The 13,855-nt window shown below is 43.0% G+C and overlaps 3 protein-coding genes across 8 annotated transcripts in view; 1 reads left to right on the forward strand and 2 right to left on the reverse strand.

Annotated features, from left to right (window-relative positions):
• LOC310758748 (uncharacterized protein) overlaps nt 1–13,855 on the reverse strand; it is a 299,601-nt gene that overhangs the window by 168,161 nt on the left and 117,585 nt on the right. The gene's annotated exons all lie outside the window — the stretch shown is intronic.
• Nucleotides 1–13,855, reverse strand: part of LOC310758746 (uncharacterized protein) — a 63,791-nt gene that overhangs the window by 16,247 nt on the left and 33,689 nt on the right. The window contains exon 1 of one of the 2 annotated variants that reach the window (XM_083605666.1): nt 518–820. The exons of the other annotated variant lie outside the window; for it this stretch is intronic. Coding sequence (XP_083461792.1) covers nt 518–575 — 58 coding nt within the window. The 5' untranslated portion in view covers nt 576–820. Of the gene's footprint in view, nt 1–517; nt 821–13,855 lie in introns of those variants that run through there. 2 annotated transcript variants of the gene reach the window in all.
• Nucleotides 1–13,855, forward strand: part of LOC310758750 (uncharacterized protein) — a 135,211-nt gene that overhangs the window by 3,451 nt on the left and 117,905 nt on the right. For 2 of the 5 annotated variants that reach the window (XM_083605680.1, XM_083605677.1), the window contains exon 2: nt 8,267–8,356. In XM_083605680.1, coding sequence (XP_083461806.1) covers nt 8,267–8,356 — 90 coding nt within the window. Of the gene's footprint in view, nt 1–8,266; nt 8,357–8,890; nt 9,008–9,837; nt 9,932–10,337; nt 10,455–13,855 lie in introns of those variants that run through there. The other 3 variants (XM_083605676.1, XM_083605678.1, XM_083605679.1) reach the window with 3 other exon arrangements.

Below are 13,855 nucleotides of genomic sequence, written 5' to 3' on the forward strand. Positions count from 1 at the left end.
TGCACTGCTCTGGTTTGCCAGAAGCGGCTTAGTCACGCTGGCAACATGAACCGGAAGCTGTACGCCGGCTCCATCGGCCAGTAAAGCGAGATGAGCGCTGCAACCCCAGAGTCATCTGCGACTGCACCTCACCTTTACCTTTAATGGAAGGGGAGAAAAATTAGCAGATAAAGTACTCAAAGACCCAGATAGTTGGCCTCTATGTCAGCCTTCATTCCATTTTTCTGAAGGTTTCAGAACCTGTCAGTCAGAATTACAGCTGTTCTAAACCTCAGAAATAATTTCCCTTTTGTATCCTCCCCTGATATTCACAAGGGTTTTCCTCCCACAAAATTACAAACTGGTGCAAAAATGTGGTGAACAGATCTCAATGCTGAAGTCAGAGAAACCAAAATAGATGGATTGGTCTGAGCTACAAAGCAGTTTCCCAGATTTCTGGCAGAGGGATTGAACCTGAGACCTTCTGCATGCACTACAGGTCCCCCCCCCACCCCCCGAGTTTGAGCTTCCCTCTTACCTGCAACAACGTGGAAGAGGATGAAGACCAGAGCAAAGCTCAGGGAAAGGAACCTCATGGCTGCAGTTTCCTCTGAGATCTCTGCCAAAGGGAAGGCACTCTAAGGCAGAAGGAAGTGGAGTTTGGATGGAACAAGGAGGTTCTCTCTACTTATAGTGTTGCCGTGCCAAAAAGATGCTGAAACACACATTTGCGCGCCTGAGGGGGAAATGCTGCCAACAGGTATTTCCTGCAACTGTCAGCATTTGAACCGTCCAGGCTCCTTTTCTCTTAACTCATCCTAGGCAATTTATTTGTCTTGGACACCATCCCAAGATTTACCTGCAGGATAACCTTTTTCAAGTCAACAAGTCCCTGTGTGGAAAGGCACGTCATCTACTGTATCCCAGCAATAACAAGTCCTTCAGCAGAAACACACCACACCTCCTCCTTCCCAGCAAGAGCTATTCCTGGTGGAGGAAGGAACTTCATCTGCTCCTTCCCAGAAAAATGACACTGCTTCCCCTGCTCCTCAACAACAGGATCAGGTCCCTCAGCTGAAGGGCATCACTACTGTTTTCACACGTATTGAATCACAGATCACATTATTCAGTTAGGCGCTGGGAACAAGTCTACTTAGAATCATGGAATGATAGAATTGGAGAGTTGGAAGGGACCCCAAGAGTCATCCAAACCAGCCCCTGCAATGCAGGAATCTCCGTCAAAGCATCCATGATAGGTGGACATCCAACCTCTGCTTAAAAACCTCCAAGTCAATTGTCAGGGAAGGTTCAAGACCAGCGAGACCAACGGTTTGAAAAAGACTGGAGCAATTTTATTATGTATTTGAAAGAACATTGTAAACATTTAACAACACTAACAGGACTGATTTAAAGGTTTGCTAGTCAAAAGGAGAAGAATATTTACAATTATAAGGGTTATGAAAATAAAAAGAAAGGTACAGTGGTACCTCGGGTTAAGTACTTAATTCGTTCCAGAGGTCTGTTCTTAACCTGAAACTGTTCTTAACCTGAAGCACCACTTTAGCTAATGGGGCCTCCCACTGCCACCGTGCTGCCGGAGCATGATTTCTGTTCTCATCCTGAAGCAAAGTTCTTAACCCGAGGTACTATTTCTGGGTTAGCGGAGTCTGTAACCTGAAGCGTATGTGTCAGAGCTACCCTAGGTCCCAGCTCACAAAGGACCAACGCTGCTTCGTTGTTAAGTACAAAAGTCTTTATTGAAGTTCAGTTTCACTTCCAAAGCCGCAGCGCGCAGCTCTACGTCTCAACCGTTAGACCGCTGATGCTCCGTCTGAGTCTCCTCCCCCTTGACACCAATTTAAGATTCTAGCCTTGCTCCACCTTTTCCGCTGCTCTTTCCTCCTCTGGGTCCGCCTGCCCGCCGGGGTCTCGCCCTTTCTAGCCTCCTCTGACGCGGATTCCCCTGAGCCTTCTTCCTCCCTCCGGCGGGCTTTAGGAGCTGGTTCCCCATCCGGGTCTCCTGCTGTCCCGCGCGCCTGCACATTTGAACTCGGCGTGCGCACCCAGCCAGCAGCTTTCCTCCTGACCGTTTCACTGCTGCTGTCACTGCTTCCCCCTTCGGGGGGGCTAGCTGCAACTGACCTCCCTTCCATTCCTCCACTCTCCGACGGAGGCGTGGTCAGCCCTGACTCCCTCTCTGGAGGAGACGCTGGCCCTGACACATGTGACTCTTCCCCCCCACTACGCTCTGGTGGGGAAACTGGTCCCGATCCTCCACTGCTGCTTTGGGGTTCCCCTCTGGCTCCTTGTTTCTGGTGCGTCCCCCCTGGGACCCCCCTTGCCCTGACCATCGGCGCCCCCTTCTGGGAATCTTCTGATTCGCTGGAGAAGCTCATGGAATCTCTCGGGCCACTGTCATACTTCCCTACGCTGCCCTCGGATTCTTCCCCTTCGCTCTCCAATTCCTCTCTCCCCATTGCTCCTGATCCTGATCCCCTGACAGTATGTAACCAGTAGCCTGAGGTACTGCTGTAGATAGGGGAAATGAGAAATGCAGGTGAAACTACAAACTGAAGTTAGAAAGTCAGGTTTGAGGGATGGAGAGAACTCAATGACTTGAGAGAGTCAAAATATAGGTGATGATAAGAAATGTAAAAACTGTATGGTGGGTTTTTTAAAAAATAAAAATGCCAGTAAATATTATACATAAAAATAAAAACCTCCAAGTCCACATGCTGCTGAGGGAGATTGTTCCACAGCTGAACAGCTCTTAATGTCAAATAGTTTTTCCATATGTTTAGTTTGAATCTCCTTCCTTGTAACTTGAATCAATTGCTTTGAGTCCTACGTTCCAGAGCAGGAGAAAATGAGCTATCACATCTCCTCTCAGTCTCCTCTTTTCCAAGCTGAACAGAATAAACATTTGCTCATGCCACATTGAATTTATTTTACTTATCAAAAATACATTGGAAATTATTATTATTCCAGGTTTGCAGTTTTCGGGAGCCAATTTGTTCGGCTACTAGGCCATTCGAGATACAGTGGTACCTCTGGTTATATACTTAATTTGTTCCGGAGGTCCGTTCTTAACCTGAAACCGTCCTTAACCTGAGGTACCAATTTAGCTAATGGGGCCTCCTGCTGCCACCGCCATGAGATTTCTGTTCTCATCCTGAGGTAAAGTTCTTAACCCAAGGTACTATTTCCTGGTTAGCAGAGTCTGTAACCCGAAGTGTTTGTAACCTGAGGTGTTTGTAACCCGAGGTACCACTGTGGTTCCAAGCTGAACACATTCCACCTTTTCACCATTATAACATCAAGATCCTTAGTGTCATCATCATCACAATCGCCCTCTTCAAAGAACTGCAGGTTTTCAGCTTCCGAACCCTTGACCGCTATGGGTTCCTCAGTCTCAGCCTGTGATGCATTTTCCTAGGTTTCAATGCCTTTGCCAGAGATTTCCTATCATCTCAACACTGCTGTTTCGCTAAAGAGTGCCCTGCACAAACAACTCCTCGCAGCGCTTGATTTATAACAGAACACAACTATTTTATAATATGATCATGTAACCCCCAAAAATATAAAACAATGCAGCTGCATAAGAACCTGAATCAGGTCCAACATAGAATTATTAATGAGCCTTTACCATATGTACCTTAAGTATGTATAGAAACTCAATGACAGGCCTGAGCTTGCTTTTGCTAGGTAATCTCACTTATATTAAGTCCAATTTGTGACAAACAAGCTCTCATCTCATCAACACAAAGGAGCCTTTCTCTTTTCTGATTTTGATGCTATACTACACTGAAATATCTAAATGTTTCTTTCCCTGTACTTGAATCTCACAGCCACACAACCCATTCTTTCCTGACACACCATTCCTTTGAGAACCACTGATATAGATGTTAAATGGCAAAGGGGGGCAGAATCTGTTGCTCACCTTGTGATCTACTGCAAGTGAAAGGTGGCAGGGGAAAGGTGAGTGTATCTGATGGGAAGAGATAGCCTGCTTTTAAGCTCAGAAACCAGCCTCACACATTTCTACAGTTCAGGCCTTACAGAGTGCAAGAACTTGAAAGGGTCAAACCTGAATCTTACTCCCTTCTGGTCATTGGTTTTTGGGCCTCCCTGATCCAGAGCCAGATTATTGGTCCAACGCTCCCTCAAGGATCTAGATCAAACAGGAATCCAGACTTGTCGTTAAACTGCTTTAGGTGCTTAAACCTGTCCTCTAGGTATTGCAGCCTCTCCATTTGCAACAACCCTAGACAGCCAGTGCAAGAGAGAAATCCTGCTACATCTTCCAGTCCCTAAAACCCACTGCTCCACACACCCATCAGAAGAAAAGAGCCATGCAGTTCTGCAGCAACCATCCTAGATGATCCTTTGATGCAAGCAGTGCAGGAAAGATGGAGCTCCTAATGGACCACTCCACCAGACTGTCTCTTAGGGAGAGATAGGAAGCAGGGCTCAAGGCTTCTGCTTTTGCCGGAGGCCAAGCTGAATCAGGCACCTCCTGGCCCTGAACTGGGCCAGCGGGCCATGATTGTTTAGAAACCGGTAAGGAGTTCTGGTTTTTGTTTTCCTCTTCCCTTCATGTCCTTTTTTGCTTGTGTTCCATGTTTAGTTTCTTGGTTTTTAAATTGTACATAAGCCACTCTGGAAGCCTTTTGGCTGGAAAACATAGTGGGGAGAAGCATATAATGGGGGCAATGGATATAAAACAACACACATAACAAAAACAATCATGTTAAGCAAAATGCATCCAAAAAGGTGCACAGGAGGAGGAAAGCACACTGAAACGTTTCTTTCTTGGTAGGTATGGAAACTGCAGTTGAACTGAACAGCCCAACCAAAAGAGGTTGCATCAAACTGCACTATGCCCAAGCTGTTACCCAAAATTCCACTTCCTTTCTATCCAGGCACCATGAAGTTGGGAGCAGCTTTTGTGAGATGAAGGGAAATCTGTTAATTGATATGGAAAGAGAACAAGATGAGAAAGATTGTTTTGCAGATAAATCTTGGGATGGTCTGCAAGATGAATAAATCCCCTAGGATGAGTTAAGAAAAAATGGCCTGGACGGTTCAGATGCTGACAGCTGCAAGAAATACCTGCTTGCAGCATTTCCCACTCAGATGCTCAAATGTGTGTTTCAGCATCTTTTTGGCACGGCAACACTATAAGTAGAGAGAACCTCCTTGTTCCATCCAAACTCGACTTCCTTCTGCCTTAGAGTGCCTTCCCTTTGGTAGAGAGCTCAGAGAAAACTGCAGCCATGAGGTTCCTTTACTTGAGCTTTGCTCTGGTCTTCATCCTCTTCCACATTGTTACAGGTAAGAGAGCAGCTGAAACTCAGGTAGGGGAGCATCTGCTGCAAATGCAGAAGTTCTCAGGTTCAATCCTAGGTATTTCCCCAGCCAGAAACCCTGAAGAACTGTTGTGTGCCAGTGTAGGCCATTCTCTCTTTTGTGTAGTATAAGTCTTTATTATTATTTTTTCAAACATATACACAAGTATTTCTGAAGCTCAGAACAGCTGTTATTCTGATTGGCAGATGTTGAAAGTTACAAAAATGGATTTTGCTTTTAATTTTTTTGTACCTACTTGTCTTTTGAATTTTGTATTTTTATTCTTTTTTTCTTTTTTTATGTATCTTTTTCTATTATATGACTTTTTGTTCAGTAGAATGGAATGAAGGCTGACTCAGTCACCAGTTCCATTCAGTAGAATGGAATGAAGGCTGACTCAGTCACCAGTTATGTGGGTCTGTGGGTGCATTATCTGCTATTTTTTCTTTTTTCTTTTTTTCATTATCTGCCCTCTTCTGTCTGCAGACAGTTTTTCCAGGTCATGTGGCCAGCATGACTAAGCTGCTTCTGGCAAAACCAGAGCAGCGCACGGAAACACCATTTACCTTCCTGCTGCAGCAGTACCTATTTATAAACTTGCACTTTGACATGCTTTCATTTTTTTTTATAAGATATTTATTAAAGTTTTACAAAAACAAAAGTTTAGAAAAATAAAACAAAAAGTCATATAATAGAAAAAGATACATAAAAAAAGAAAAAAAGAATAAAAATACAAAATTCAAAAGACAAGTAGGTACAAAAAAATTAAAAGCAAAATCCATTTTTGTAACTTTAAATTCATTTAACTTGTTTCCTTGACTCCCTCACACCTCCCCTTTTTGTATTCCCATTTAAATAATCAAGTCAGCAAATCCTTACCCTCTTTCATTTATCTTAACTCTATATCTTAACATGTTATAACTCTATATTTTCATCCAATTTATCAATTCATTTTTACATATTCTTAATAACTTTTGTTGCTAAATACCACTTATTTCCAATCCAAACATCATTTTAACATTCATTAATTTTACAATATTTCTGAAGATAATCTTTAAATTTCTTCCAGTCTTCCTCCACCAACTCTTCTCCCAAGTCTCGGATTCTGCCAGTCATTTCTGCCAGTTCCATATAGTCCATCACCTTCATCTGCCACTCTTCCAGGGTGGGTAGCTCTTGTGTCTTCCAATACTTTGCAATAAGTACTCTTGCTGCTGTTGTTGCATACATAAAGAAAGTTCTATCCTTCTTTGGCACCAATTGGCCGACTATGCCCAGGAGAAAGGCCTCTCGTTTCTTCAGGAAGGTATATTTAAATACCTTTTTCATTTCATTATATATCATCTCCCAGAAAGCCTTAATCTTTGGGCACGTCCACCAAAGGTGAAAGAATGTACCTTCGTTCTCTTTACATTTCCAACATTTATTATCGGGCAGATGATATATTTTTGCAAGCTTGACTGGTGTCATGTACCACCTATATATCATTTTCATAATATTCTCTCTTAGGGCATTACATGCCGTAAATTTCATACCGGTGGTCCACAACTGTTCCCAGTCAGCAAACATAATGTTATGACCAATATCTTGTGCCCATTTAAACATTGCAGATTTAACCATTTCATCCTGCGTATTCCATTTTAACAGCAAGTTATACATTCTTGAAAGTGTCTTAGTTTTGGGATCTAACAGTTCAGTTTCCAATTTTGATTTTTCCACCTGGAAGCCAATTTTTTTGTCCAAATTATAGGCCTCTCTTATTTGATAGTAATGAAGCCAATCTCGCACTTTATCTTTTAATTTCTCGAAACTCTGCAATTTCAATTTCTCTCCTTCTTGTTCCAATATTTCCCAATATTTCGGCCATTTGGCCTCCATATTGAGCTTTTTCTGAGCCTTTGCTTCCATTGGTGACAACCACCTTGGGGTTTTATTTTCCAATAAGTCTTTGTATCTTATCCAAACATTAAACAATGCTTTTCTGACAATATGGTTCTTAAATGCTTTGTGTGCTTTAACCTTGTCGTACCACAAATATGCATGCCACCCAAAAACATTATTAAAACCTTCTAAGTCCAAAATGTCTGTGTTCTCAAGAAGCAGCCAATCTTTCAACCAACAGAATGCTGCTGATTCATAGTAAAGTTTAAGGTCTGGCAGGGCAAATCCGCCTCTTTCCTTTGCATCAGTTAATATTTTAAATTTTATTCTGGGCTTCTTGCCCTGCCAGACAAATCTAGAAATGTCTCTCTGCCACTTCTTGAAACAGTCCATCTTGTCCAAAATTTGCAATGATTGAAACAAAAATAACATTTTTGGCAATACATTCATCTTTATAGCTGCAATTCGGCCCAACAAGGAAAGCTTCAAATTTGACCATATTTCTAGGTCTTTTTTCACTTCTGTCCAACATTTCTCATAGTTGTCTTTAAATAAGTTTAAATTCTTAGCAGTCATATTAACCCCCAAGTATTTTACTTTCTTAACTAATGTTAAACCTGTCTCCTTCTGAAACCTCTCTTTCTCAATCGGTGTTAAATTTTTCTCAAGAACTTTAGTTTTTGACTTGTTCAGCTTAAATCCTGCCACATGACCAAATTCTTGAATCAGTTCTAATACTCTTTTCGTACTAGATTCTGGCTCCTGTAGCGTTAAAACTAGGTCATCTGCAAAAGCTTTCAGTTTGTATTGTTTAGCTCCGACCTGAATACCTTTAATCAGACGGTCCCTTCTAATCATATTTAACAAAACCTCCAGGACCGAAATAAAAAGCAATGGGGAAATTGGGCAACCTTGTCGTGTACCTTTCTCTATCTTAAATTCCTCTGTCACCACGTTATTAACAATTAGTTTAGCCTTTTGTTCTGAATAAATTGCACTTATACCATTTTCAAACCCTTGACCAACCCCCATCCTTGACATGCTTTCAAACTGCTAGGTGGGCAGGAGCTGGGACCGAGCAATGGGAACTCAACCCATCGTGGGGATTCGAACGACGACCTTCCGGATGGCAAGCCCATGAGGACCGGTAAGATGCCCCCCAAATCAACCATTCTATGTAACATTGATGATGTTGACCGGAGCATCAGTCAAATCAGGACTTCCCATGCCTGACAATCCAAATCTGTAAAACTCCACCATGAAGTCACCAGCTGGCCTCGGGTTAACCACGCTTTCACTCTCAGCCTTGATCTCCCCATCGGTATTATGGGACATAATAATACTGACTTGCTGTTACAGTAGGCTTTCAATATTTATTTATTTACTCATTGCATTTATATCCACGGAGGTCAAGGTGGCTTCTATGGCTCTTCCTAATTTAATCCTCACAACATCCCTGCGAGGCAGATTAGGCTCAGAGTGGCCCAAGTCCACCCTGGGAGCCACATGATGAGGCTAGATTTGAAGGCTGGTCTCCCATTTCCTAGTCTAGGAACTCAGGCTACTACCTTGAATGTGCTCTTCCAATGCTCAAAACAAAATGTCCATGAAATTAATGTTTCTGTTTTGTACAAGAAGTCCTCTCAAATAATGACAATTTACTCCCCTCTCTTTTGCACAGATTTACCTCCATTGTGTAGAGTCTTCGGAGGATATTGCCAGGCCCCAAGGACTGTGAACTGTCCCTTTGGAGAGAATACATTGGTCTTCTGTGGCCCTAATGCACGCTGCTGTAGGAGTAAGTGATACCCATGAGTTGGTGGTCCCACTCACTTGTGAACGTTCGTTCATTTTCAATCCTGATTTCCCGATCTACACTCTGCATCTTCACTGGAGGAAGCAGAAGCAGGGCTTTTCTTGTGCTAAAGGGAATAGTGGTCAATCACTTTATAAATCAGGACATATTAACCCTATTTTTAGATGTCTAAATTTGGATTCAGTTTTGATGCAGCACTTCTAGGTTCTGCATCTTCTTTTAAGCATTAGGGCCTCAAGGTTTTCATCTGTCCACAGGGAATTTCGATACCGCCGGTGTTCATATGGATGCAAACTGTGCAGGCTGCACTTGCTATGGGCATGAAAACTGGCAGTTCTGATCTAACTCTCCAAAATTTTAAGATAGTGCTCAGTAAGTGAAGATGAGTCAGTTGTCTGCTGCTGCTGAAAGAACGCAAGTGTGATTTGGCCACAAAGAGTACCGCTTAATCCTCACCAGACCTCACCTGAAGTGGAAGAATACACCATAAAATACAGTAGAATAGGAGCTAGAAACCTTATGGTCCCAAAGGACCTGAACAAGGGGTGCATCCATCACCAAGGAATACTAGGAAGGCAAAGATGGTGATAGAAATTGCTGTATTTTAGAAATCTTTGAGAAATAAATAGTTTTCTCATCTCCAGCAACTGCAATCTGAGGATGGAGATGAGGAATCATTTCATAGATCCATTCTTGTCTGTGGGCAGTTCTGAACCCAGATTTTAAGAAGGCAAACTACTGATTTGAGTGTCTCCCAAGGCAGTTGAAATTTAAGCCTCTGAAAACTTGTTTTTGTTTTGTTTTTGCAATAGAGAAAAAGACGCAGGAAATGAATGAATGAATGAATGAATGAATGAATGAATGAGGTCCCTCCAAACTCGACCATACTATGTAAGATTGATGATGTTGATCGGCTTTTTAGCAAACCACGCTTTCACTCTGAGCCTCGATCTCCCCATCAGTATTATGGGACATAATAATACTGACTTGCTGTTACAGAAGGCTTTGAATATTTATTAACTCATTGCATTTATATCCCACCTTTTTCTCCATGGAGCTCAAGGTGCCTTCTGTGGTTCTTGCTAATTTAATCCTCACGGCGACCCTGAGAGGCCCAAGGCCACTCTGTGAGCCTCATGATGAGGCTGGATTTGAAGGCTGGTCTCCGATTTCCTGGTCCAGGACCTCAGGCTCTCATACTTGGAAGTGCTATTCCAATGCTCAAAACAAAACATCAGTCAAATGAATGTTTCTGTTTTGCACAAGGAGTTCTCTCAAATAATGAAAATCTACTTCCCTCTGTTTTGCACAGATGAACCTACATTGTGTACATTCTTGGAAGGATTTTGCCAGGCCTCAAGGACTGCGAACTGTACTTTTGGGGAGATTACAAACGTCTCCTGTGGCCCTAATGCACGCTGCTGTAGGAGTAAGTGATACCCATGATTGGTCCCACTCACATGTGAATGTTTGCTCATTTTTAATCCTGATTTCCTGATCTACACTCTACATCTTCACTGGAGGAAGCAGGGCTACATTTTTGCTAAAGGAAATAATCACTGAATAGTTTGTGGATCAGAGTAGCTGATAATACGCTCAGGGCATATTAATTCTATTTTTAGAAGTAAAAAGTTGGATTCAGTCTTGATGCAGCACTTCTAGGTTCTGCATCTTCTTTTAAGCAACAAAGATTCCCACTTCATTCTGCACTCACCAGAATTCACCTGAAGTACAAAAATAATGTTGACCGGAGCATCAGTCAAATCAGGACTTCCCATGCCTGACAATCCAAGTCTGTGAGACTCCACCATGAGCTCCCCAGCTGGCCTATGGATAACCACACTTTCACTCTCAGCCTCGATCTCCCCATCGGCATTATGGGACATAGTAATACTGACTTGCTGTTACAGAAGGGCTTTGAATATTTGTTTGTTTGTTTGTTGCATTTATGTCCCACCTTTTCCCCCATGGAGCTCAAGGTGCCTTCTGTGGTTCTTCCTAATTTAATCCTCACAACAACCCTGCGAGGTAGATCAGGCTAAGAGTGAGTGACTGGCCCAAGGCCACCCAGGGAGTCTCATGATGAGGCTGGATTTGAAGGCTGGTCTCCCATTTCCCAGTCCAGGACCTCAGGCTCTCATACTTGAAAGTGCTATTCCAATGCTCAAAACAAAACGCCCGTCAAATTAACGTTTCTGTTTTGCACAAGATGTTCTCTCAAATGATGAAAATCAACTTCCCTCTCTTTTCCACAGATGAACCTCCATTGTGTGTACTCTTGGGAGGATTTTGCCAGGTCACAAGAACTGTGAACTGTCCCTTTGGAGAGATTAGAAACGTCTGTGGTCCTAATGCACGCTGCTGTAGGAGTAAGTGATACCCATGAGTTGGTCCCACTCACCTGTGAATGTTTGCTCATTTTTAATCCTGTTTTCCTGATCTACACTCTGCATCTTCACTGGAGGAAGCAGAAGCAGGGCTTTTCTTGTGCTAAAGGGAATAGTGGTCAATCACTTTATAAATCAGGACATATTAACCCTATTTTTAGATGTCTAAATTTGGATTCAGTTTTGATGCAGCACTTCTAGGTTCTGCATCTTCTTTTAAGCATTAGAGCCTCAAGGTTTTCCTCTGTGCACAGGGAATTTTGATACCACAGATGTTCATATGGATGCAAACTGTGCAGGCTGCACTTCCCATGGGCAGTAAAAACTGGTGGCTCTTATCTAAGTTTCCAAAATGTTAAGACAACACTCAGTAAATGAGGATGAACCGGCCGTCTGCTGCTGCTGAAAGAACGCATATGTAATTTGGCAACAAAGATTCCCACTTCATTCTGTACTCACCAGACCTCAGCTGAAGTACCAAAATACATCACAATTTCCAGTAGAACCGGAGCTAGGAACCTCATGGTCCCTAATGACCTGAACCAGGGGAGGAATTCTTGAATGCCAACAATGGTTATAGTTACAGATAGGTAGCCGTGTTGGTCTGCCATAGTCAAAACAAAAAACAATTTTTCCTTCCAGTAGCACCTTAAAGACCAACTAAGTTAGTTCTTGGTATGAGCTTTCGTGTGCATGCACACTTCTTCAGATACGCACAATGGTGATAGTTCATTCTGCCGCTTAGAAATACTGGAGAAATTAATTGAGAAGCAACTGCAATCTGAGGCTGGAGATGAGAAATAATTTAATAGATCTATGCTAGCCTGTCAGGGAGTCCTCAAAGTCAGTAGCTGTCAGCGGCCCATCCTGACATCCAGGATGGGTCAGGGGATGTCGGCATTGATCTTGCAAATTCCTCTGAGAGCTCTTCTGGGGCTGGGCCTGCATGTCCTCTTCCTTTCTGCTACAGCCCACATCCATAGGTATGAAAGCCTGATTGCTACGTTGATTCTTCTGGATCTTTGCTTGTGGAAGTGGTCCTGATCAATCCATTTGTGAAAGCAGGCAATGAAATAAAAATCAGTCTGTTCAGATGATCATCTAATTAAACACATATTAACCTGCAAATCTAAAATTGTATTTTTTCATTTTTTTAAAAAAAGCATTTATGACTAAATATGACCCACCTCCAGAGGAAGCGCATCATATCTGCCCAAGATTCCTCTTGACTGAAGTTCTCATCCCTGAGTCCCAGGAGGAGATATCTGCAGCCAATGCTTTTCATGCACCCAGGCAGAGCTTGGGTTTTGCTGCCCAGTTGGTTATGTGAACACGGGTAGGATAGGCTGAACTCAACCCAGACTGGAGCCATGACCTAAATGGAGCTGATTATTAAGGAGCCACTGCCTTGTGGGTGCCCATAAGTCACTGGGAGTAGTATTTAATGCTGCTGAATGCACATCAGGTTTATTGATTTCTATGGGTGTACGCTAAGTAGGACTTGGAATTTTCTGAAGGGGTGTTTTCTGGGATTTTGAGAATGAAAGAAGGAACTCAGGGAGGTGCCAGGGAGGAGGTGGGATTGAAGAGTCGGGAAGGGCAATTGCTGCCTACTGATCAAGATCCCAGATTCAATCATTGATCTGGGTCTTTCTTTTCAACTTTAATTTACATACATTAATTCATAACATAGCCAAGTATAATTGCAGATGCCAATTAAAATAAAATACAAGCAGAAAAGGATATCTAAAGTTCAACACATAGGAACACAGATCCATGCCACTTTCAATTTGTTTGTTTAGACATTTCTCTCCCAACTTTCCCCAAGGAACTCAAGGCGATGTACATCGTTTTCTCCCATGAGCCCATGTCTCCCAGGTCTTAGACCAATACCACGCTGGTGCCGTTGCCCTTAGTTCCATAGTCACCACTACCTAAAAGGCCCTCTGCCTGCTTCCCTGTAACCTCTCCTCTCCCAATGAAGGAAACGCCAGAAGGTCCTTGGAGCTGGACCTCCGTGTCCGGGCTGAATGATGAGGAGGGTAGAGATGCTCCTTCAGGTATACTTCCACAATGAGATCATTGACTGGTTAGGAAGACTCCAGGGAGGAGAAAGAAATCAGCAGTGGAAAGGAGAAACAATGTTAGGAACCCAGGTTGGGGAAGCGGGCGCTGAAATGGACTGAGGAAAGCATAGCTTTGGGGGGGCAGAGAGGTAGTGTCGGTGGCTACCATGAGTGGGCTCAGCTCATACTCATGCAGCTTATAATTTCTTCCCCCTCTCCCTTTGGCTTCAACCCATGCAGAATATACCAGGGCTTGTGGGAATTGCAGTTCATGGATGATGGGAATTGTAGTCCAACAACAATCGGAGGGTCACAGATCCACTATGTCTAATGTCAAGTCAAGATTGCTTATTCATCAACAGTTCTGATTCAACTGG

The sequence above is a fragment of the Podarcis filfolensis genome, assembly GCF_964270895.1.
Source record: "Podarcis filfolensis genome assembly, chromosome: 3".
NCBI classification, from domain to species: Eukaryota; Metazoa; Chordata; class Lepidosauria; order Squamata; family Lacertidae; genus Podarcis; species Podarcis filfolensis.